Source organism: Pseudorasbora parva, chromosome 7 (genome assembly GCF_024679245.1).
Source record: "Pseudorasbora parva isolate DD20220531a chromosome 7, ASM2467924v1, whole genome shotgun sequence".
NCBI lineage: Eukaryota > Metazoa > Chordata > Actinopteri > Cypriniformes > Gobionidae > Pseudorasbora > Pseudorasbora parva.
Genome location: NC_090178.1, coordinates 16,548,570 through 16,575,742, shown reverse-complemented (window position 1 = coordinate 16,575,742; position 27,173 = coordinate 16,548,570). Strand labels below are relative to the sequence as shown.

Sequence of the window (27,173 nt, the reverse complement as noted above, 5' to 3'; positions counted from 1 at the left end):
GAAACTCAACACACACATCTGACATGCTGTCCAGAAGATGCAAGCAAAGATTCAGAAACGGGCGTGGTAGAGGGGCTCAATAGCGCCATCTTTTGTCCAAAGTGGGGGGTTAGTTTTATCTACAGTCACCAAACTCGGTATATATATTGTACTTTTCGAGCCGGACAACTTTCTAATTTACTGTCATTAGCTCTGACCAACAGGAAGTCAGATAATTTGGTTGGAAGATAATAAGAAGTGGCAAAGCGAGCTCTGAGTTTTTACCCTCTCCTCAAAAGCGATTCATTCAATCTCCTCCAAACTCGGACAACATGAAGTAAATATACAGAAGATGCTAAAATGCGAACGGTTATTGGATATCTCAAACGGTGTTCCCGTAGCAAAAGCCTAAAAAACACAAAATAAGAACACAAGTGCCTGGTTCATAAATAAGGCTATACTCCCACCTGCTGGTTATTCTATATAATCACAGTTTTTTTTTCTTTTTTTTTCTCAACACTTATGCTCTCATTTAAATGACCAGTAGGGGGCAATATTGTATAAGTTTTCAAGCAAAAAAAACTTGCCTCTGTGTGTGTGTGTGTGTGAATGGTTTTCTAGCCTGGGGACTTCAACCTGAATGCACAAAGACTCATGGGGACTTCCTAATGGGTACAAAAGCTTATAAATCAAACAGAATGAGTTACTTTGAAAAGGTGAAAATGCAGAAAGTTGTGTGATGGGTAGATTTAGGGGCAGGGGCAGTGTAGGAGGACAGAATTAATGTTTTGTACAGCATAAAAACCATTACGTCTATGGTGAGTCCCCAGAAAGATAGTGAACCAGATATGAGTGTGTGTGTGTGTGTGTGTGTGTGTGTGTGTGTGTGTCTGGCTGTGTGTATGTGTTGTGGATGGGGGAATGGGGGAGGGGCTGAGCTGATTTGAGTTCCCTGCAGCATACTTCAGCATTACTAGTGTGTGTGTGTGTGTGTGTGTGTGTGTGTGTGTGTGTGTGTGTGTGTGTGTGTGTGTGTGTGTTGTTCTAGCCTGGTGGGGACTTAAACCTGAATGCACACAGACTCATGAGGACTCGTGTAACTGTAGGGACCTAAACTGAGGTCCCAATGGGTACAGAAGCTTATAAATCAGACAGAATGAGTTCTTTTGAAAAGGTGAAAATGCAGAAAGTTGTGTGATGGGTAGGTTTTGGGGTAGGAGCAGTGTAGGAGGACAGAATATATGGAGTGTACAGCATAAAAACCATTACGTCTATGGTGAGTCCCCAAAAAGATAGTGAACCAGACATGAGTGTGTGTGTGTGTGTGTGTGTGTGTGTGTGTGTGTGTGTGTGTGTGTGTGTATGTGTGTGTGTGAGAGAGAGAGAGAGAGAGAGAGACACTTTTCTGTCTAAAAAGATTACCTCTCAATGCTTTGGCCTGCATCAAAGGATTAAACATATTATTCTGGGTTTGAATAAAAAAATAAATGTATAAAACAAGTTTATTTGTAGGGCATTGACAATATTGTTTTATATAATTAGTTAAATAATTGTGGTAATACAAATAATTATAATTAAAAAAATATAAATATAAAAAAAATTACCCCCCCCTCTCCCTCTCTCAGGATCACTCTGTGTGTGTGCGTGTGTGTGTGTGTGTGTGTGTGTGTGTGTGTGTGTGTGTGTGTGTGTGTGTAGGGGGTCTCTCTCACTCTGTGTGTGTGTCACCTTGTCTCTTGTTTTTTCATAATTTAACCCTTTCATTTCATAGGCTATCACAAATATCTATCACTTTATTGTGAAAATAAGTAAAACAAAAACATATATTATATCTTTAATTAAATACTGGTCTTCTGAACTTACAAAATTTTGAGCTGCAAAAAATACATTTGCACATAATTGAAAGTGATATCCTAATACTTTTAATTGTTTTCTATAACATGGGCTTTAAAGAAGGTCATGCGCTGTGTTTGCAAAGATCACGCATGACACCTCTTTAAACTAATTATTTATTGATAGAATTCAAATGGATAAAAAAAAAAAATTCACATGATCTTATAAAAGTGGCTGTTTATAATAAACTTCCATAAATTATATGCACGCATATTACTCTTCCCTGACACTGATATTAAAATCATTGTTGCGGTCTCTGTGATTTGGCTTAATTTATTTTTAAGAGAAGTGTAAGGATAATACAACTTCAGCATTTGGACAGTATTCTGCACTCATTTTGAAATTGACATTTGACATCACCTGACATAAAATTAAAGAATAAAATTTAACTGATCTCATAGATGTGAGTGTTGTGGTTCCTGGTCATAGCAGCACCAGTTGCTGCAGTTAATGAGGTGAATTCAAATGACTTTGACATAGTCCCTTTATTTATTTTTTCCCATATTAAATGCCTATTGGCCTGCTGGTCACAGTAAAGCTGATGCCACCGGGGTGGCGGTGCCACCGGCTTGGGCCCGTCATCGCTGCTCGCAGCTTTAATTATTATTATTATTATTATTATTATTATTATTATTATTTTAACCCGACTATTTGGGCATTTTTGGGGCCCTTCCCATGCTCGAAAACTCTTGAAACTTTGCACACGCATCAGAATGCGCGGCCATCAGGGCCGGGCTGAGGCTGGGACCCGGGCGTGGCAGGGGGGCTCGACAGCGCCCCCTAAAGTGGGGTCTGAAAACGGGGTCTATAAATAAAACACACTTGCACGTACATATATGAAACTCGGTACACATATAGAGCTCATCGGGCCGAACAACTTTCGTGCTCTAAGTTATGCGTCAGCCCAACAGGAAGTGAGTTATTATGGGTTGTTCGGAAAACGCATGCTGTGGAATTTGCGATACTCCTCCTAGACGATTCACCCGATCAGCACCAAACTTGGTCAGCATGAAGTCAAGACACTGAGGATGCTAAATTGCAAGCAACTTTTTGATATCTCAAACGGTTTGGCCGTGGCGAAGAGTTGAATTTATAGCGAGAAAAAGGAAACAGGAAGTGTGTTATAACTTTTGCATACATTAATTCATTTTGATGAAACTTCAGCTGTGTGTTCGTTGTAAGAGGACGATCACATGGATATGACTTTTGTGAGTCAAAGTTATAGCGCCACCAACTGGCAGCAGGAAGTGTCACTTATGTCCAAAGTGGGGGGTTAGTTTTATCTGCAGTCACCAAACTCGGTATATATATTGTACTTTTCGAGCCGGACAACTTTCTAATTTACAGTCATTAGCTCTGACCAACAGGAAGTCAGATAATTTGGTTGGAAGATAACACAAAGTGGAAAGCGAGCTCTGAGTTTTTACCTTCTCCTCAAAAGCGATTCATTCAATCTCCTCCAAACTCGGACAACAATGAAGTAAATATACAGAAGATGCTAAAATGCGAACGGTTATTGGATATCTCAAACGGTCTTCCCTTAGTAAAAGCCTAAAAAAGACAAAATAAGAACACAAGTGCCTGGTTCATAAATAAGGCTATACTCCCACCTGCTGGTTATTCTATATATCACACTGTGTTTTTTTCTGTTTTTTTTCTGTTTTTTCAACACTTATGCTCTCCCTTAAATGACCAGTAGAGGGCAATATTGTATAAGTTTTCAAGCAAAAAACCTTGCCTCTGTGTGTGTGTGTGTGTGAATGGTTTTCTAGCCTGGTGGGGACTTCAACCTGAATGCACACAGACTCATGGGGACATGTGTCATTGATTTCTACAGTGTGTGTGTGTGTGTGGGGGGGGGGGGGGGGATTGTGGATGGGGGATGGTAAATGGGCTTAACTGATAAGAGTTGCCTGCAGCATACTTCAGCATTACTACTGTGTGTGTGTGTGTGTGTGTGTGTGTGTGTGTGTGTGTGTGTGTGTGTGTGTGTGTGTGTGTGTGTGTGTGTGTGTGTGTGTGTGTGTGTGTGTTCTTTTTTCTAGCCTGGTGGGGACTTCAACCTGAATGCACACAGACTCATTGGGACACGTGTCACTGGTTTCTACAGTGTGTGTGTGTGTGTGTGTGTGTGTGTGTGTGTGTGTGTGTGTGTGAGAGAGAGCCACTCTTCTGTCTAAAAAGATTACCTCTCAATGCTGTGCTTTGGCCTGCAGTAAAGGATTAAACATATTATTCTGGGTTTGAATAAAAAAATTCATGTATAAAACCAGTTTATTTGTTGGGCATTGACAATATTGTTTTATATAATTAGTTAAATAATTGTGTTAATACAAATAATTATTAATAAAAAAATATAAATATAAAAAAAAATTACTAAAAAAAGAAAAAAACACATTTAATTGTCTTTAATCTTCTCATTTTTACAACTTTTTTTCCCTTTTCTTTTTAATGCCTTTTGTTTAAGGACAAACATGAGAACCAATGAGCTACCGGCATATAGAATAACCAGAAGGTGGAAGTGTAGCCTTATTTAGTAACCAGGTTGGATATGTCCTAGGGAACACTGTTTTGAAGATAAAACTATTGTTGTTATTGCAAAACAGTGTTTTCAGACAGTGAAATAAAAACAATGTTCTCTCACTGTTTAGATTTTGTGTCTGTCATTCCCCCCCTTCCCCCCCCTTCTCTCTCAGGATCACTCTGTGTGTGTGTGTGTGTGTGTGTGTGTGTGTGTGTGTGTGTGTGTGTGTGTGGAGGGGGTCTCTCTCACTCTGTGTATGTCGCCTTGTTTCTTGTTTTTCATAATTTAACCCTTTCATATCATAGGCTATCAGCAATATCTATCACTTTATTGTGAAAAATAAGTTTAAAAAATGTATTATATATATATAACACTGGTCTTCTGAACTTACAATATTTTGAGCTGCAAAAAATACATTTGCACATAATTGAAAGTGATATCCTAATACTTTTAATTGTTTTCTATAACATGGGCTTTAAAGAAGGTCATGTGCTGTGTTTGCAAAGATCACGTATGACATCTCTTTAAACTAATTATTTATTGATAGAATTCAAATGGATAAAAAAAATAATTTCACATGATCTTATAAAAGTGGCTGTTTATAATAAACTTCTATAAATTTTATGCACGCATATTACTCTTACCTGACACTGATATTAAAATCATTGTTGCGGTCTCTGTGATTTGGCTTAATTTATTTTTAAGAGAAGTGTAAGGATAATATAACTTCAGCATTTGGACAGTATTCTGCACTCATTTTGAAATTGACATTAGACATCATCTGACATAAAATTAATGAATAAAATGTAATTGATCTCATAGATGTGAGTGTTGTGGTTCCTGGTCATAGCAGCACCAGTTGCTGCAGTTAATGAGGTGAATTCAAATGACTTTGACATAGTCCCTTTATTTATTTTTTCCCATATTAAATGCCTATTGCCTGCTGTGCACAGTTAAGCTGATGCCACCGGGGTGGCGGTGCCCCCGGCTTGGGCCCGTCATCGCTGCTCGCAGCTTTAATTGTATTTATTTTCAGATAGTGTATAGTCAAGTCAGCTTTATTTATATAGCGCTTTTACAATGATGATTGTTTCAAAGCAGATTCACAGTGTTAAACTGGACAATATTGCAAAAAAAAAAATGTTTTAATTGTAACAACAAAAAAACCTAAATATTATATAACATAATATTATTATTATTATTTTTTAAACTTTGGACTAAGGACTTAAATTACAATTGTTTATTTCATTGCATTGCAACATTAAATGGCCGTTTTTTTTTTTTTTTTTTTGTGACAGGTGGGGAAGATTCATTTGAAGTGGACCGAACAACAGGAGAAGTGAAGACCACAGGGCGACCTCTGACCCCTAGTAAGGAGTACACACTGACCGTCCAGGCCATGGATTCGCAGGGCAGGAGGGGCCCGCATGCCTCTGTGTTCATACTAGCCGGCTTCCGGCCCCCTCAGTTCATCAACACCACCTACACGATCTACATCCCAGAGAGCACCGGGGTGGGCCAAGCGTGAGTACAGGAAACTATGTGTTAGTGGGTGTGTTTGTGTGCATCTGCATGTAAGAAGATTCAAAATTTGCTGCTCATTAAAGGGTAAGACAAGGATTGTGTGAATGTGGCCAACTCTGAAGCTTTATGTGTCATCTGTTGCATGAAACATTTCGCCTGGAGGGATAGCGGAGGTTGAGAGAAGGGGGGACGGAGTGAATGGAGGGGGTTGTGACAGAGAGGGGAACACAGATGCATCATTTTGTCCCCAGGCTCTGAATTTGAAAGCGTGTTCAAATTCAAATATTTATTAAAAGAAACTTCTGGATAAACATGAAGAGCAGTGTCTGAACTTCCCCCTTCGGGCACTGGCACAGACCAGAGCATAATAATCTGTGTGAAGGAGGAGAGGACAACTAATCATGGAAAGAGAGACATTAAAAGAGAGAAAAAGGGAGACATATTAAAGTTGAAGAGTGTGGAGGGGGAGATGACATGGGAAGAGAGCTACAAAGAACCACCATATCTCAGACACGCATAATTTCCCATTTTCCAAAATCTTGTGAGTTGCCTTGCTGTCTGGTGGCTACAAAAGCAGCTGCATTCTAAAGCCCTGTTCAGTGATTTAATCGCTGGAGGTCACCATGGGACATTTTATTTTGCCCACTAATGGGCACTTTTTGGGTGACATACTGCCAAATGGCCATAGCTTTTAAAAATTATTTGTTATTAAAAATAAAATGTTTTCTTGCTGCTTAAAATTAACATTCTGCAGGACAAAGTGTGAATAGGGCTTCAGGGGGCATTTTAACTTAAACTCTTAAATGGCCAATTTAGAATGTTTTAGGTCAAGGCAGCATCTTGGTGTTACACAAATAGAACTTTTCATGTAAGAATGAATTTAACTGATCAGAACTGACAGTAATGACATTTATAATGTTGCAAAAAAAAAAAAATCTGCCTTAAATCAATTTTCTATATATTAAATAATCCAAAATAAATATAATGGTTTATATAATAATGTTAGGTCAAGTCAAGTAAACTTTATTTATATAGGGCTTTTACAATGATGATTGTTTCAAAGCAGCTTCACAGTGTTGAACAGGACAATTTTATTCTGCCGTACAGTCGTTCTGGAGAAAGTGGTAATTTTATCAGATTATTTTAATTTATCATATAGCGACAATGTTGGCAGATCAGTATTATAGTTTATACAATTAATTAAGACCTAATAAATTCATTTAATTTTTTTGAATAACTTACATTGAAATTTTAGTGTCCCCAACTGAGCAAGCCAAGCCAAAGGCAACAGTTAAGCTACAGTTAGGCAAAAAGTTAGGCAACTTTTTGCAACATATTAAGAAATTATAAATGTTTCTTGAGCACCATATCAGCATGTTATTTCTGAAGGATCATGTGACACTGAAGACTGGAGTAATGGTGCTAAAAATTGAGCTTTATCTTCACAGAAATAAATTACATTTTAAAATATATTGCAATATAACATTTTAAATTGTTGTAATATACACTCTAAAAAATACGCTGGGTTAAAAACAACCCAAGTTGGGTTGAAAATGGACATACCCAGAAATTGGGTTGTTTGAATGGGTTAATTTACTAGGGTTCAAACAACCCAATTTCTGGGTTTGTCCATTTCCAACCCAACTTGGGTTGTTTTTAACCCAGCATTTTTTAGTGTGTAGTAATATGTAATATTTTTTGTATTTAGATAAAATACATAAATATATATATATATTTAACAAAATTAAATAAATACATTCTTGGTAGCTCATAATTTGGAACAGAATTTGGATCCAGAGGAGAAATACATATATATACACACACAATACATCGTCACAATACAGTGATAACAGGAAAATGTTATCACATAGTACATGTACATGTATTAAAGGCTGGCCTGTGCACTGAATCTATTTCCTGTATGTGTCTGTAGGCTAGCGGTGGTCCAGGCAATTTCGTTCCAGAGGAAGAGTCTGTCCTACATGCTTCTAGTGAACCCAGGCAACCTGTTCAGCATAAACCAAGAGAGTGGCGCTCTCAGCCTGACACGTACTGTGGACTATGAGAGTGGGCAACATCTCCATCATCTGCAAGTCAGAGCTTCAGAACCAGATACAGGACTGAGCAACATGGCAGAGGTTAGCACACGTGTACTTAACTATTTAAACAGTGTCTTTCCTTTGATATGTATTGCTCTAAAATGTATTATTGTTAAAATTATTATAAATCCTTCAGATTTAAATACATTTTTCAACTGTTTTTATCTCCAAAAGTACTGTTAGGTCAGAAGTATGCACAACCACATATACGTTGTATTTACCATCCCAACTAATGAGATGAAATGTCTTAGGCCTGACATTATTACTCTGTGTGGCTGTCAGTCATTATTCACATCCTTGGACATTTTCACGACACATCTGTGTTTTTTTTTTTCAGAAGAGAAAGTTACATATGCTTTGATACGCACAATAACACACATACACACATATTCATAAAGGCAAACGTAAGCACAAACAGGAACAGACATACACATATCAGCAGAAAAGCAGTAATGAGAGATTGTGTGGCACTGGGGCCATCAAACACACCACAGCTGTGGCTGTTGGCACTTATGAGACTTAGCGGTGCGTGCGTCTTTATGTGTAAGATGAAGTGTTGTGACAAAGGCAAAGAAATATGACAGATGTTTGATCTATTTTACCCATCATGTTGTTGTTGCCATTATTAGAGGCGCAAATGTATCCATTCGTGTGTGCGTGTTGTTCACACTGTTGTTGTTCCATGTTGATCTTCTTTGCTTGGCAGAAGTTCCTCCACATTAATTGAGTCCTCTTGATGGACTTGGCTGAGACACAGTGATGTGTAACTGTGCCTGTGCCAGCAGTAGTCACACAGTGTGACATACACACACACACACACACACACACACATACACATTTTAGATAATTGTCAGAGTCACTGCCCCCTGCCAAATCATTACACCATCTGTGAAGATGACTCCATGAGTAGGACAGGAACAGAGATGAGGCGAAACAAAATAAGAGAAGAGGAGAGTTAAAGAGACAAGAAAATATAAGATCAGAAAAAAGGGGACTAGAAAAGAAGAGACAATACAACTAAAATTAAATGAGACCAGAGATGACTATGGTGAGAAGAAAAGAGACTAAATGAGTTGAGATTAGACAAAATGGAAGATAAGAGGTTAAATGAGAAGAAAAGAGACCAGGCGAGACTAGAAGAGAAGAGACGACTAAAAAAAAAAGGGAAGAAAAAAGACTAAATGAGTTTATGACAGGAGTAGAGAAGAGACTAAAGACAAATGTGAGATGACGAAAGAGGAGAGGAAAAAAGAGATGAGAGGAAAAATTAGAAGAGACAAGAAAAGAAGAAATTTAAAAGAGTTGAGCGTCTGTATGTGAACAATATTTTCATAACGATGAAGCTCTAGTCTAAGACTCTTCATCCATTTTAGACCCCTGTTGTTGGTGTTATTAGCAGCAGACATCAGACTAATTACTGCCATATTCAACCTCTAGCAGCCATGAAACAAACACAGAACGTTCCCCTCTGTTGGGCAGATTCCAGAGGGATGACAGGAGACAAAAAGAAACCTGTAATGCAGGCATACGTGGGCTTTAAGTCGCATGGGCTTTTTTCCCGACAGCTTCAGAGCTGTATGGTCAGCTATGGTGTTGTGTGTGTTACATGTAATGAACTTTTCCCTCTTGGCAGTGCTGCTCCTCTGAGATAAGCAGTTTTGCAGGACTCACACTCACCATGACTAACACTCCCACTGAGAACACGTACCTCGCTTTCCCTCTGTTCGGTCAAAGTCAAATCCTGTGCCAGTATTTGGTCTGAATGCTCACAAATCGCTGCACAGAGAGAAGCCTGAATGTAGATACAGGCCCTCCATAAGCTATCGTCTGAGCTTCAGCTGAGATCTGCTACATTAAAGTCTACACTGAGTTTGACTGGGGTTTATGTGTGTGTTCGTGGGGTGCTTGAGCCTTCTGCCACAGCTGTTCTGTTCCGCTTCTGTCTCTTCTTTTAATGTTATTCCTCTCTCGCACGCCTATGTTCTTAACCCAAAAGCCTCCAGAAAGCCAAGTGACTCAGGACAATACGTGTCCATACTCATGCAGGGGTTTAGTCCCTATAGAAAAAAAATGCCTCCATGCAGATATTTAGGTCATCCATCTTTCTAGAAGTGAAATTGTCTGTCAAATACTGAATTGTAAGAAACCTGAAGGATAAAAATAGAAAGAAAATGTACAACCCAATCCATCAAGTGATTCATAGCTTACTTATTCTCACAATAATGCAAATATTGGCATGTTTTTGATCAGCCGTAAGAAATTTGCGTGGAAAGTCACTAAGGCATATGTACGCAGAGGTTGTATGATAAATAATACTTATCTACAATTGTGATAAGCTGGTGTGCAAATGGTCTATTGTATTGTGTCAGTAAAGTATTGTAATGTTTGGTATCTTTAATGCGTCATCTGTGACTGTGGGAAGACCTATTTTATTCTTGAGGGATATAACACAATAGAACAGATAACAGATTTTTTTTAAGTCAACATATGTTAAATCATCCATTAATGTTCTTAGAATTTGGTAAAAGACATGTAATTTATGGCTAATGCCGCTGCACTCACCCATCAATGACTCTATTCAACTCGATTAAACATGACTAACCATTCATGTTTCCATACTTGTCCTCATAATAATAATGTCTCTGTCTCTGTCTCTCTCTCTCTCTCTCTCTCTCTCTCTCTCTCTCTCTCTCCTCTCTCTCTCTCTCTCTCTCTCTCTCTCTCTCTCTCTCTCTCTCTCTCTCGTTTTCTTACTCATGCAGGTGGTGGTTCACATCACAGATGAGAATGACTGCACACCAGAGTTTATGCACTCTATTTACAGTCGAGACAATGTCCCTGAGACAACCCCTACTGGCACATCCTTACTGCAGGGTAAGTGTCTGTTTCTCGATTTGTCTCTCCTACAATCTCTGTGACCATCTCAGTTTCTTTCTTTCTGTCCATGTTTTTCCCCTGGTTGTCCTGCTCTTGAGGCAGGTGCTGTTGCCGGTTGCTCATGCGGGGGGCAAGTGTCTCTTCAACTTAGTCCTGTAATTATGAAATAATTCATTATGGCAGCGATTTCTGGGTGGTAAATGGATTGTAATCAAAGCCAGCTTGGTGGCTCCCAGGCAGTGGAGCTTTTCTGCCCCCGTCTTCCTTTCCTTTTCAATCTCTCATCATCCCGACTAGCTCTGTCAAGCTACACAGACAATCAATCCTCCATTTTGTGTCTTTACTGACATTGTTGGCTCTATAATCGCAGGTCAGAGACTGTGACCCAGCAATAGAGGTGGGATCTCAGCAGTGGCAATTGGATGTGGTGAGGTGGGGGGTTACGACTGTCTCCATGTTCTCTAGATAATCAGGTCTGATAGAGACAGACAGCTCTGAAGAAGAGGCATTCCTGACCTCCTCCTCTGAAACAATCATTAATGTGATGGGACCTGTTTATCTCTCTGCGCCAGCCCCATCTGTGATCATGTCTCTGTGATTGAAGGTGTTTTAGTGGCTTAAAAAGCATGAATGAGTAGTCATGTTGCATTTCAGAAAGGCTGTATTATCAGAAAGAGTGTATTAGTTGTTTGAATAAATGTTCATTATCCCTAATTGGTGCATGTTAAGGCAGGCATTACTATTACTATTGCTCATAGCTAACGTTTGGGATCTAATGGGTACATAACACAAACAGTTAAATCTCATGTTAAATTTGAGAACCTATAGAGAAGTATTGCTTCGTTCATATCTCCGAAGAGTCATTAGTTTTATCATATTTATAAAAGACAGATATGCTGTAACAATTCTTTCTGAAAACAGCCAAGCTCATGGAGGGCGTACAGTGGATGGAGCTAAAAAGTCAAGAGAGTGTGCGCGCACACAGACCCTGGATAACGTCTCGGTTATTCCTATTCGTCAGTACTCCGACGTGACGTCGAGAGTGACCGACTGAATGGGAACTATCGATTCACTATACATTGTTTATATTATAATATATTACATATATTGCATTTTAAATGAGCCTTGGCCCAGAGAAAATGCCTGCACTTCTGGATCATGGTTTTCCGGCCTTGACCCTTCCACATAGAGATTGTTCCAGATTCTTTGAATCTTCGGATTATATTTTGCACCACATATATATATATTAGGGATGCAACAACAATACAGTTAGTCCACGGTTTAATACATACCTCGGTTTTTAACCACAGTTTTTTCGGTTCGGTTCGTTTTTTTTTTTTGCTATTCTATTCTTAGGCGACAGGAACAGAAAGTTAATAAGAAAATGTTTTTATTGCAATACTCTGTCTTTATTTTACTTTAAAGACTTAAAAACCCTTACTTAAACTTAAAACTTTACCTAAAAACCCTTGTACACATTCCCAGTGTATTGTATAATATAAAATAAATGTATATAAAGATTTACAGTGGCAGCTCAGAGATGTACAGTAGCATTTAAGTATGAAATTGAATGAATAAATGTAGGCTTAAATTAAAACTACATAGTCTTCAATATACAACATTTATTAAAAGCGGTCTTTTTTTTATTAACATCATTTTAGAGGTGAATTGTCCCTTTAAGGACAAGCGGTTCACTAGGCTGTTGCCGTCAATTGAAGACATGTTCTCATCTCATGGACGCACGCGATTTTACTTTAACTTTAGATATAACCAACTGTGTTTATTAACCTTTTGTGTATTTGACAGTATTAGCGCAGTAAGACTATCCAGTTATTGCCAGACGTTTAATGCGCGCACTCAATGCAAAACAGTGCATGCATTGAACAGTCAGTGCCTTGCCGGTTAAACATTTCACTATGCATGCACACAAAATAAATGTTTAACCGGCAATTCTTTAAAACGCGGGGAAACACCCCTTAACTTTAGTGCATATGACTGGATATTTGCTCATATCAGCACGTAGACTCACAGGCACACTCAAAAAGAGCCGAAATAAACAGAGAGGAATATTTCAAACGGAGAGAAATGGAAATAATTAATTAAATGCAAAACCGAAAAAAACGCAATTCACCATTGCGTATTGAACCCGTGAATGCCGTTCTGAACGGTTCAAAATTATAATGAGTATTGTGACATCCCTAATATATATATATATATATATATATATATATATATATATATATATATATATATATATATATATAACCAACAATATGGGCAACATATTGAGTGTCTCTAGGATGGACGTGTGGGTGGGTTTGTTTGACATGGGCACCTTTGCAACCATATAGCAATGTGTTATAAACCACTTACTTACAAAAACAGTATACACCATTAAACATATGTGAGATAAAAATGTAAACAAGCTAGATTTACACACAGCACAATAAGTATGATTTGTACATGTTGGACATGTGTCGTTTTCATCTCTGATCCAGTTGTATTAACAGTATTCAGTCTAATGTTTTATCTTAGCTTTGTGCTCAGTGGCTGGGAGATTCTTCTCATCCATTTCAAAGAGCCCCTCACCTTCTCCGCAGAATTTTCTGTGATTAACAACCCTTAATTTAGACCTTGTTGTGCACAAGCCTGCAACTCTGATAAAAAGAAGCAGAAAAGAAAGAAAATCAAAACAACAAAGAACAAAAGTCAGATCTGGCTGCATGCTTTGTCAGGCAGATGCACAAATTTAGAATGCCAACTGCATTTATGCAATTCAATTATGTTGACATATCGCTGCACAGAGTGAAAACATGCACTATTCGCTTTCTGCCGTATGCAAACAGAATGATTCCTGCCTCTGATTCCAGTTGGCTCTTCTGTTTTAGTGTGGTAACACAAAACAACTTTCTTTTTCTGTCTCTGTCTTCTTTCTCTTCTTGTTTCGTCTCCCTCGCTCTCTTTCTCTCGCTCTCAACATGTAAAAGCAGCAGGTTCACACAAACACCAGCTGGGGCTGTTATTTGCTTATCAAATGTGTTCTGTTGTGAGTGGGAAAAAAAGGAAAACACAGAGCAATCGTCAACTGTGCAAAGCCTGGCAGAAGGAAGAGAAGATTATTATTGTTGTTTACCTTAAAATGGGATTAGACTGTAAATTGGATGCCGGCTTTTAATAGGGCCTAGCAGGAAGAGAAGTGCAGAACCCGCTCCAATTATCGCACAGAAAACTTCTCGGAGAGGATTTAGCGCACGGCGAAGCAACGCACTTAAAACTCGCCCAACCTTAGCCCACCTTCCTTCCAGCCATCCTCTCTCTTTCTTTCTCTCTCCCAAGTCGCCTAACTGGTATGTTTAATTTAGCCCTGGTCTCTCGTTCGCATGCATTAAATATGGTAATAGGTAGCCCTAAGAGACAGTGTATTAGGGCTTGTATTTTTAATGAACCTTCTGTTTGAATCCTGTCTGTATGACTTTTACTTCATATGCGTTCTCGGCTGCTCAGACTCTTGTTTTTACGCGAATGAGATGCTGACACCCACCCTTACCCACCTGCTTCCTACCGCCGCAACAAGTCCTCAGATTTTTTCTGCTGTACCTTGATATATCTGTAGGTGCTAGCTATTTGCCTTGGAGATTAGAAGTCCGTCATGTGGCTCTAGTAAATGAGTGTGCTAGCTGGCTGGGTGTGATGACAGCTTGCCTGCAATATAATGATACAGGACGTCTGACTTTGGCTGTGGGCCTAATGACAGCAAAGCCTTCCTCCACTTTTACTTTTGATCCGCTTCAGTCAACAGCAGCTTTTCACCGTGCCACTGACAGATGGGCACTTAAATTGATCAAATATAGAATTGGCCTCTGCTACATTGTTTTAATTAATATTGGCTCTATTAAAATGACACCGTACGTAATTTAAAAAGCACTTAGCACAAGAAGTTCAACAACTCCAAACAAGATGGTCTTCAGTGTTTTACTGTGTCCTAACAAGGTAAATAACCACAAAACCCTCAAAGAAAAAAAGACTGTTACAACACTTTAAAAAAATGTGTTGGTTTTTGTTGGTTTAACTTAAAAAAGTAAGTAAATCTTTTAATAATATTTTAATGAAGGTTGTCGAATCTCAAAAAATTTTCATTGTATTAATTTACATTTTAATTTCAATAAACTCAACATTTTAAGGTAACCAGGTAACTTTTTTTCTAAATAATCTTTTACAGTGCAGCAGATCCTTTAAGTCCTGTAAGTTGTGAGGTGGGGCTTCCATGGATCAGACTTATTTGTTCAGCACATCCCACTAATGCTCGATTGGATTGAGATCTGGGGAATATAGAGGCCATGTCAACACCTCAAACACATGGTTGTGCTCCTCAAACCATTCCTGAACAATTTTTGCTTTGTGGCAGAGTGCATTATACTGCTGAAAGAGGCCACAGCCACCAGGGAATACTGTTTCCATGAAATGGTGTGCATGGTCTGTAGCAATGCTAAGGTAGGTGGTACGTGTCAAAGTAACATCCACATGGATGGCAGGACCCAAGGTTCCCCAGCAGAACATTGTCCAAAGCATCACACTGCCTCTGCCAGCTTAGCTTCTTCAAAAAGTGCATCCTGGTGCCATGTGTTCCCCAGGAAAGCCACGCACCCGGTCAAGTGATGTAAAGAAAACATTGTTCACCACACCAGGTCACCTTCTTCGATTGCTCCGTTGTCTAGTTCTGATGCTCACGTACCCACTGTTGGAGCTTTCTGCGGTGGTCAGGAGTCAGCAAAGGCACCCTGACTGGTCTGCGGCTATGCAGCCCTGTGAAACTGTGATGCACTGTGTATTCTGAAACCTTTCTTCTTGAGCAATTTGAGCTATAGTAGCTCGTCTGTTTGATTGGACCAAAAGGGTCAGCCTTCGCTCCCCACGTGAATCAATGAGCCTTGGCCGCCCATGACCTTGTCTCCGGTTCACCATTGTTCCTTTCTGACCCTGTCGCTGGTTCACCACTGTTTCTTCCTTGGACCACTTTTAAAAGATACTCACCACTCTATATATTTTTTATTTTATTATTATTATTATTATTATTATTATTATTATTATTATTATTATTATTTATTTATTTATTTATTTATTATTCTTTTGATGAAAAAGGCAGAATTTTTAGCATCATTACTCCAGTCTTCAACATCACATGATCCTTCAGAAATCATTCTAATATTCTAATATCATTCAAATTAAAAATCATTCTAATATGATGATTTTTGCTGTAATAATTATTACTCTGTAATAATCATAGTTATTATTATTATAAATGATTGCATTGGTGAACATAACCTTTTAAGGGTTCCAAATACGTAGCGCTGATAGAACCTTTTCTTCTAAGAGTGAGTTGTGTTTACGTTTTATTATGTGTGTGCGTGGCAGTTGTCCATGAGGGGCTGCCCACGTTACTTTCGTTTGGTTTGGTCTAAGTCTTTTAAATGTTCGCCGGTTCCCGCCTCCTTCTTCCCCCCTCGAAACATACTGTATTACAATTTCTTTCCAAAATTACCATTACACATACACGCAACAACGATATGCCATTTGACCCATCACGTCTCCACAGCTGCGACATTGCAACTTTTGTTGATGCCTCTCATAGCCCAGTTGCACAGGTCTCCAAAAATGGACCCGTGCAGGACTCTGCCCTATAGTAAAGTGTTACCAATTTCGGATGTTCTTCTTTTTGATTTTAATTAAAAATCAAGTTTTTTCTAACTGGCTGATTTTGTTCAGCCATCCTCAAAACCACACAAGCATTGGTCATAGTGACATTAAAGCTTGTAATTGATGGTGAATAGCCCCATACCGGAAAAATCCAGGCCTAATGAGAACACAACTGTCTGAGAAATGCATAGAGATGATTAAGAACTGACATTTGTTTTCAGTTCCTGACCCAGAGCAGATCCCTGCCAAGGTTGCCTTCACCACAATTTACTACTGTGTTATTGCTAGCTGTTGCCTTTAGTCAACGTGACCTGATGTTTAACATGGCTCTTTCATCCCTCTTTCTCTCTAGTTCTGGCACGGGACTGTGATACAGGCCTGAATGCCGAACTCTCCTACTTCATACAGAGCGTGGACTTTGGCATCTCATCTCAGGGAGTGGTGAGCCCCAGTCAGAGGCTGGACTATGAGAGACCCAACCACATGTATGAGTGCACGGTGGTGGCCGTGGACAAGGGAACGCCCCCTCGAACAGGAACAGCCTCCATCCGAATCCGCATGGCCAATGTCAACGATGAAGCCCCTGTCTTTTCACAAAATATGTATGCTTATTTTCCTCTTTCTGTTTTCCTTTTCTTTTTGTTTGCTACCTCATTATTACAAAGCTTTCTGGAATACTGTATTCTGTATATCCTATATAATTGACTGTTGATCTCTCAAATAACACAACAGCCTCTTTCTTTTTAATAGTAAATTAATTTAAACTCAAACTTTAATTTAAAGTTTTATTTATACTTAACACATATTTTGTTACATATACATTGTTTTTGCCGATTTTCATTTTAAAAATGAAATTATATTTACATATAATAGCTACTAAGCAATATACTAAGCAATATGATCATTGATTTTCAAATCGCTACAGTATCCTTTCTGCCTCTTTTTGTTTACCTGTATGTATTCATTCATTCATTCATTCGTTTGTTTTATATAATAATAATAATATCATATATCATTATTATAAATATAAATATTTATAGATAAATAAATACATGTATTTATTTGCTGTTAAATACATCGGATAATGTACATGAATGAAAAAAATGCCTTAGGGAGATCCATTTTATTCTTCTTCTTCTTTCTTTTTTTGTTTAGTTTTTTTGCTGTGACCGGATGACTACAATATCCCACTTTTTTACATTGACTTTGCAAATAATTAAATAAATAAATAATATATCAAATAATATATATAAAATGAATAAAAGGACATTAAATATCAATTTGATTTGACTTTTTTTATTGACATATTTCACTACTTCTCTCTGTTCTATTTTTTTTTTTTTTCTATTTGTTTATCTCCATCGTTTTTTCCCCAGTATCTCTTCCAACCATCTTGAAGTGCCTGAGAATAATAGAATATACAGATATGAGTTTCACAATGGGATTTCATCAGAACAGAAGCTAGCAGAGGGTCCCATGAAAGCTGGGCGTCAGGCTATATAGCGCTGGCATTTATTGAATGTAGCCAGAAGGAGAGGCAGACATTTGGTCCGATTCAGCAGAAAGACAACAATCACAGTGTAGCAAGCGAGCTGTCTACACACACACACACACACACACACACACACACACACACACACACACACACACACACACACACACACAAAACACTATTTGAGAACATCGTCTCCCTTGGTAGGAGTTTGGGAGACACATAAAGGAGCTGGTGGTGGTGTATCATCATTAGAGCTGCAGTTTGTGTGTGTGTGCGTGTTTATGTCAGGATTTGCTCTGGTTCTTCTCAGTGCAGGGACCGCGTGGTTGTTTGTGTGCGTCCTGGGATACACTTCAGAGGCTGTGTTGGGGAAGCAGATGGTGGGTCTGTGATGTTCTGAGCCTGATCTGTCTTTCTGTCTCTCTCTGTCTCCCTCTTTCTGCAGATATAAAACCTTCCTTTCAGAAGACGCCGGCCCTGAGACGTTAGTAGCCATTGTGCATGCCAAAGACCCAGACGGGGATGGTGTAACGTATGCCATCACCGGGGGTAACGAAGACAGCAATTTTGAGCTAGACAACCAGAAGGGTGAGTAGATTTAAGTGGGATGCAAACTCAAAAAAATTAAGAATTGCTGTGGCCTTGGCGATGCTGTATTTAGCAAAGACACCATCAAAAAACTATTTTTCTCTTCCTATCTGCTCAATAATTTCTTTTATACCATCATTCAGCTCACGTTTGTGGTATTTGTGGGAAAAACAAACACCCCTTGTGTTGTTTTTGGTCTAGAGCTCTTGTTTTTTTTGTGTGTGTGCACTTGTGTGTGAATGTAATGTTTGTCTGGTTTCAAGCCTGCCTGCCTGCCTGTGAGTTTTCAGTCTCAAGGTTACATTTGTCTGCAGTGTTTGCTTTTCGTTTGTTTACCAGCACATTTTATGCCTGAGAGCTGAAAAACAGCAGTATGCTAAAGCTCTCGCCTGTCTTATCAGCCTCTCGGCACGGCTGTTCCACCACCCAACCCATTACAGGCTAGCACAGCGAGATGGCCCATGGCTTCAGCACTCAGAAAGCTGCATGGTGTTGTCATTTCAAAGATGCAGCAGCACTTTTTTTGCACACAACCCCCTGTTTTTCAGTTTTCAACCATTTGGGGGCCATTTTGCAATATTATAAAGCATGATGCACAAATGCAGTTGTCTGTCATTTTTTTCCTTGTGTAAAAAGCGGCTGTATTCATAAACAGGCCTACTGATTACTTATTTGGTTGTACACCCTTGTGCACATATTTTTTTAAAGAGAACTTATTATTGAAGAATACATGTTAACAAATATAGTTCAATGTGAATGGAATGGAAAGTTTTTGGATATTTATTTATTTATTAATTGTAATTCATTAGTTAATTGTTTAAAATTAAAATGTATTCATGTTTACATTTATATTAAATGCAATTAGATGAATTTTAAAGTGCTTTTTGACCTAATTAAGTAGGAATCTTGTAATTACATAAGTAATTTCATAACTACTTTTGTCTTATGAAATATAGTTATAGTGTTCTGCTGAATGTACTGAAAAGCCTTTATTATAACTAAAATATATTTGTCATTTGTCATATGTAATTTCTATTGATATTTCGATACAAATGACTCATTTTTAATGAGTTGCTATTTAGGACATTTAAAATATACTTTACATTTAATATTAATAATAGGTATACTTGACAAAAGCAAAGATTTATTAAAACATGATTTAAAATGTACTTTAAAGTAAAAATGTTAATTTGTCATTACATAGACGAGTGAGATGTGAGATGAGCTAAAGTGTTTTATTTAATTATTTACAGGCATCATCAAACTACGCCGTAGTCCTCCTCCTAAACTGCGCGGGCCTCAGTATGTTCTTAACGTCACGGCGACCGATGACAACACAGCAGGCGGGCCACTCCCCCTAAGCAGCTCCGCTCAAGTCATTGTTGGCATCAATGACATCAACAACAACAAGCCAGTATTTGATGAGGTGAGGTTAAAAAAAAATCATAAATCTTTGTCAATATCTATTTCGAACAAGATATTTACGAGACAGAATTGGTGGGCAGGAGGTAGAAACATAAGCAAAAGTGTGTACAGCAGATGAGCCTGACTCAAATATATTCTCTCATTAAATCTGCCTAGCATCAAGTGCCTCAGGCTTTTAATACCAGTGACACTGTGAACACCTCACTTATGGCAGTGTTTAGAGATAGAGATAAAGTCTTAGGGGACAAGAAGTAAAGAATGATGGATAGGAGTTGATATATAGAAATGATATAGCGGAAGATATACTGTAAGATAAAGGATAAACAATGAAATGCGCCTACTGATGACATGCACAGACTCATTTTATCATCCAGTTCACTAAAGACACTATGAAAATCAACTAACATTTGAGAAAGAAGGGGTCGATCTCAGGTGCTCAGTGAATTCAAGTGTGGTTCCGTGACAGGTCCATTCATAAAATTTCCTCACTACTAAATATTCCACGTTCAACTGTAAGTGGTATTATAACAAAGTGGAAGCAATTAAGAACAACAACTCTTACTTAGTGGGGAAGTAAGTGGTAACTTAGTGGTAGACCATGTAAAATCACTGAGCGGGGTTAGCTCATGCTGAGGTGCACAACGCGCAGAAATAGGCAACTTTATGCAAAGTCAATAGCTACAGACCTCCAAACTTAGTGTGGCCTTCAGATTACCTGAATAACAGTGCGTAGAGAGCTTCATGAAATGGGTTTCCATGGCCAAGCAGCTGCAACCAAGCCTTGCAGAGGAGAGGAGACATGTTCTCTGGAGTAACGAATCACACTTTTCTGTCTAGAAATTCGATTAACGAGTCTAGTTTTGGTGGTTGCCAGGAGAATGGTACTTGCCTGACTGCATTGTGGCAAGTGTAAAGTTTGGTGGAGGGTGGATCATGGTGTGAGATTGTTTTTCAGATATTGGGCTTGGCCCCTTAGTTCCCGTTAAAGAAACGCTTAAAGGGCACCTATTATGCCTTCTCGTAAGTCTCAGGTGTCCCCAGAGTGTGTCTGTCAAGTTTCAGATCAAAGCAGATAATTATACTATTTTGAAAATGCCAGTGTTTGGGTTTGAGGAATATCAGTGGTTTTATGTGACTCCTTTAAATGCAAATGAGCTGCTGCTACCAACTCCAGAGCACTCCCCACTCCACCATTCACAGCTTATGAACATGCAAATGAAAACTGAAACATGATACATCTGTTTGGTTTTGATGATCATCTTTATCGCGGACATGCTCAAATGAAATTGCAGTTATTCATCATCATAAAAGATAACTATCTGCATGTTTTTTTAAAGTCGTATCACTCTCAACTTGGGCACCCCCCCCCCCCCACCCCCCATCCCCGATGCATGGCACAGAGAGCTTGGATGTAGGTGCATCAGTAATTAGGCAATTAATATAGACAAAGACACACACAAAGTTCACGTAAAAAGTTGGTTATGTCTGTGGGCCTGTAAAATATGACGTCACATTTCCCAGAAAATGCAAACAGCTTGTTCTGAGACACTGCTTGTTATTTATTGGGATTAAAATAAAGGAGTGGGTGGAATTTTACCATTATAGGGTGTTTGGGTACACACACTGACAACACACATTTATGTTCAAACACCATGTAAAAGTGAATTTTGCATAATAGGTGCCCTAAAATGCTTTGGTATACCAAAACATTTTGGACAATTTCATACTCCCAACTTTGTGGAACAGTTTGGGGATGGCCCCTTCCTGTTCCAGCATGACTGTGCACCATTGCATAAAGGAAGGTCCATAAAGACATGGATGAGTGAGTTTGGTGTGGAGGAACTTGACTGGCTCGTACTGAGACCTCAACCCGATAGAGAGCAGAGATTTATAGCCAGGCCTTCTCTTCCACATCAGTGCCTGACCTCACAAATGCGCAAAAGTTGAATCTGTTATAGTTGCCATGGGTGAACTCCATGTTAAACCCTATTTATTAAGAATGGTTCTAGTGCATCTAGAAAAAGGCATAAATCCTAAAATGTTTTGCAATATATACTTTACTTAAACTGCGACCGAGATACCTGTCATAGTGTGTGGCGGTGTTTTAAAATGAGGAGGCTATTTTTATATACTGAATATTAAATGTACATTTATTTCCTTTACACTGAATGTTCCTCGTTAAATAAACATTACATAAAAAGAGACAATAAAATTCTATTTAGTATTTTTTGCTATAACTGTGTAATTTTCTATTTATTTAAACCAAGTATACATTTAATCAAGTTAGTGTTTATACACATTTTTATGCAACTAATGGCAGTTTAAACTAATTTAACTAATCTATTTAAATATTGCATATTGTTTGTAAACTAATATTCAACTTTTCTTTTTAGTAGTCAACTTATCATCAAGCTTGTTACACACTGGTCACAGACACAAAGATGTACCTTTAATTCCCCCAAGCTGATTGCTTACGTCCCCCAAGCTGATTCAGTCAGCCCGTTGAGAACACGCACAACAACAAAAGGCAGGATTTATCGCACAAAAAAATCATACCCAATCATATCCGATCATATCCAATATAATGCGATGGAGGCATTGTCTCCTCTCATGTGACCTCTCATTTTTTGTACTACCGTATCTATTATTTTCTCATCAAGTTTTTTTTGAGGAGACACTGAGTGCGTTAAATGCACCCTCATAATGCGAGTATAATGGGATTTTGGCAATATTGTGATTTAAACTTTACCTCATGTAGAAAAGGAAACACTACGAGAAAGAGACAGGTGAAAGCAGAGCTGTGGGAAGAGCAGACAGCTGGCAGTAGGAGATCTAAAGGCTCTTGGAGGTCTCCGGTGGGAGAGCTTCTCCACACAGGCCGGTGGTGCAGGAGGGCTGTGTGAGTGCGTAGGAGGCAGAACTGTGTCCCTGTACACTCTCCGTGAGCCCCACAGGCCCTACTTCTGCTGCCGCCGCCGCCACCTCCTCTGCTGCTGTCCATGAATATTTCAAGGGGGAATTACTTACCGGCACAGGGGATACATATGAAATGGAAGCGCTAAGTGAGCCCCAGGGGCAACATCTGGCCCTGTTCCTTCTTCTCACTGTCTCTCTTGCTCTCTCTCTCTGCCTGCCCTGCTGACCTGAGTCTTTTCATTGTCTTGCACTGGTTCTCAACTGTTTTCATGACTCTGATTTGACATCAAGCAGTGGCCCAACACAATACAAACTAGTTTTTTGTACAGAAACGTGCTTAAAATCAAACATTGATTTATTCATGTATTTATTAATGGTAATGTTGGCATAAAAAAGACTTTATTTTGTCACAAGTGTTTGATTTCTTGAATTATGATGGTTTTATGTAGCCTAGAAATCTAGACGCACCCTAGTGGCAGCAAATCTAATCTGCCGCGAGTGTCGTCTAGCAACTCTCAATACCCTTCTAAGCTGTAAACGCCAAACTCTGGTCGGGCCAATCACATCATGTATAGAGTCGGTGGGCGTGGCTTAACATAATGATGGCCAAGTTGCGCTCGCATGCTTCTAGTAAACACAGAAATTGGCCAACGGCTGTCTTTCAAATCAGCTTTAACCGCGACTCTGGAAGACTTAAGAGTTAAGCTTTTCTCTGAGAAAAGAACAAAGAACGGCACTGAAGTCATTCTTAAAGCTACACTGTGTAATTTTTTTTGTTTATTCTTAGCTAAAAACACTTAGTTCTTTCAAAAATATATGTGCACATTAATGTATATTTACTTCTTTCAAGTAATAAAGCATTCTCGTAAGTTTATAATATGCCATTGAAAATACATACGGGTGAGGGGTTCGAATGCCGGTCGCCATTTTGTCTCTCCATTTTTAAAGTACAGTAGCCAAAGAGGGACATACCCGTAAATTCAAGCTTTGCCTTTCACGTTTTAACACTCCATGGCACCGTGTCGAATGTGAAGAGGGGGATTGCCATGTTAATCTTGGACTAAATCGGCCACCATACGAGTTAAAACGAAATCGGAATTGAGAGGAACAGAACCAAATATTCACTGGATGGTCATATACCTTTTCACCGCTAGATGGGGGAAAATATCACACAGTGTAGCTTTAAGAAGGGAAGATGTGTTCTGAGTTTTGCCGTCCGGATACGCCGAAAGTTTAATCTTTCAACTAGCTCTGCTTCACCTTCGTTGCTCTGGTTGGTGTAGCGCTATTCAATTGCGTGCAGAGGGAGTTTTTAAAGACAACCGTTTATCCCACCTTGGATTGAACCCTGTCAATGGTGAGTTTCCAGACCAAACATCTTGATGTGGGTCTGGCTTGTCAGGCTAGGTTTTATGCTCTGCGTAACTAATAATGCATTGTACAAAACCCTAAAATAAAATAAATGAAGTCAATTGTGTACTTTTTTGTAATTATTTTTATGCACCTTTCCCCTAAATTCTCATGATCATGTTGCCATTTTTTAAGACAAAGGTGAAATTCTCATTGACTTATAATATATAATGTAATGTTATACATCAATATGTCATATTTAGATCTGTTTGCAAACTGAGTACTATGATTTACATTAACAAATCCAAAGTCAAAATCTTAAAAAAAACTTGCTTAAAAATTCCTTGCAAGCACTGGTATTTCCGTAGGGAAATGCAAATCTAGTGTTTTTTTTAAAATCAGCATTAGTTAAATGCAGTACAACAAATATTACTGTGATGCTTTTTGCAATACGGTAAGGAGATTTATTTCTCATTACAATAATTACAATTCAGGGAAGGAAATGTCATGAAAAATATTAACAATACAAAAAATATTAATGGTCGCTAATTTTCATTATGCAACATATCATTTATTCATTTTCTTGTGAAATATGACCCAATCATGTACTTGACAAGCTTTGTGAGGTTTACCCAATAACACTCCTTCATCTTGACCCCACACGCTTTTCGATGTTAAACCGGATTCAAACCTTCACCCTGCTTTGTAGTCGCTGATTGCCGGCGCTTCTAATAGCACAGCAGATTACGGCAATAGACTATCTGTTTGAGTCTTTTCCCTGGCTAAACTGAGAAATCCTCCCTAAGCCCTCTCAGAAGGGTGAGTGTGTGTGTGTGTCGAAAGACAATGAGAGGTGTGAAGCGCAAAGCGCAGTGAGAATTCTCTTCAGAGGCTGGGAGGGAAGCTAATTCCAGCTTTTAGCCCCGGTATCGATCTAGTCACTTGATTAATCGCCTTAAGTTGACATGCCGCTCCCTCGTGGGCACCGCTCACCAGGACGCCCTGCCAGATGCCCGTTCTGTAATGAGAGCATGATGAGAAAGCAAGCAGGAGGAGGAAGAGGGAGGTTGAGGCCTCATTATAAGTGTGTACTCCTATTATGGAGTGACAGGACTTCACAAGAGGAATTTATAAACACTTTATATAACTAAATATAACTTTTATTTTATTTGTTGTCATGTCTTGCTCTCCCATAGTGCACACACATTAGGAGTAGTGAACACAAGCTGCAAATCATGGACACACTCCTGGACCAGTAGGCAACCGTTCACTTCGCCTACTGGAGAGCAATTCTGTGTTGTTTCATGCTGGTATTTAGAATTGAACCCATGACCTTTGGGTTACAGGTCCTACTCTCTAATCATTAGGCCACAACTTCTCTGTTGTTATGAGGTGGATGTACAGCATCAGACTAGTGGGTTGAATTCAGGTTGATTGGGACACTTTTTCCAAGTCATCTCTATGGCAAAAAGTGTCACAATCACCCTGATTTCACCCTACTATTTAGTTTTTGTTTGAGACCTTGATATTATCTTTTGCCAAGGCATTTGCTAAAAACCTATTCTGCACATCAGAAACAAAATATTCTTGTCTTAGTATCCATGTCTGAAACTGGCTTTGTTTTCTTCAAAGTGCTACAACTACAGCGTGAATGCACTGGTCCTGGAGAATCAGCCCCCGGGCACTTCGGTCCTGCGCGTGCATGCCCATGATGCTGACACAGGGGTCAATGGGGAGGTCAAGTATGGGATAATGCAGAGGGACGGAGCCTCACCAGGCTTCACTATAAACCCTGACACAGGTACATACCAGATCTTACCAGATCATCGATTTCACCCAATTAAACCAAAGAGCTGTCATGTTGGTTGGTTTACAATTTCATGCTGTTTATTAGCATTAAACCTGTTGTCAAAGCTATAAAATAACAATTCACCAATGAGCTGTCTATGTGCATTGCATGTGTTGTGCAGGTGTGATCAGTACAGCGGTAAGTTTTGACCGAGAGAGGCAGCGAGAGTATACTCTGTCAGTCACGGCTACGGACCAAGCACAGGAACCCCTTATCGGCATCTGTCAGATCACGGTCCTCATTGCTGACCAGAATGACAATGACCCCAAGTTTGAGAACAGCCGCTACCAATGTAAGAACCACTAAAATGTTCATAACCCTTATTGAAGACTAGGTCAAATTGACGCTGATGTTATCTACAGTCTACTAGAGTATGCAGTTTGTTACATAATCCTACTATGTAATGAAATATTCCAAATGGTCTGTAGTGATAGGATCTGTTGGCAGTACTTAAAATCTGTCTCTCTGCTCATTTGCACATATAAAGGAATGATAGGAGAGGAAGAAGGAAGTCATGACAGTCACAACTCAGGTTTTAGCTGTAGACTCTTTAAACATTTATACATGGACCTTTAACATTGCACTTACAGGCAAGTAGGATTTTGCAAGCTTAACAAATTCTCAAGTCCAGGATTCCTGAGTGTAGTCAATACACATTAAACCTCAATATTAAAAATGCATAACAGTCTGAGCAAGGTGAGCTTTAATGCCCTGAACACACTATAAACACATCACTAATCATTTGAGATGCAATCGAATGCAGTCCTGGAAAGCTTGCTGGAAGTGAGAAATCTTCTTAGCTCTTCTAAAGGAATTTTGTTTATAATTGCAAATATAAGTTCAGTAAGTTTAATGTCAGAATTTGTTTTCATCACGTTAAAGGCGTTACTGAGAAAGCTCATTAACAATTAAAGGGAAAGATTTAAATGTCCCTGGGGCACGCATTCTTTTTTTGTTTTC

General features: G+C 38.9%; 1 protein-coding gene across 1 annotated transcript in view; it reads left to right on the top strand.

The window, feature by feature from the left end:
• si:dkey-22o22.2 (neural-cadherin) overlaps window positions 1-27,173 on the top strand; it is a 147,831-nt gene that overhangs the window by 76,583 nt on the left and 44,075 nt on the right. The window contains exons 3-10 of the mRNA XM_067448317.1: window positions 5,695-5,920; window positions 7,854-8,058; window positions 10,782-10,893; window positions 16,943-17,192; window positions 18,531-18,673; window positions 19,927-20,099; window positions 25,997-26,165; window positions 26,335-26,505. Of these exons, the coding sequence (XP_067304418.1) occupies window positions 5,695-5,920; window positions 7,854-8,058; window positions 10,782-10,893; window positions 16,943-17,192; window positions 18,531-18,673; window positions 19,927-20,099; window positions 25,997-26,165; window positions 26,335-26,505 (1,449 nt within the window). The remainder of the gene's footprint in view (window positions 1-5,694; window positions 5,921-7,853; window positions 8,059-10,781; window positions 10,894-16,942; window positions 17,193-18,530; window positions 18,674-19,926; window positions 20,100-25,996; window positions 26,166-26,334; window positions 26,506-27,173) is intronic.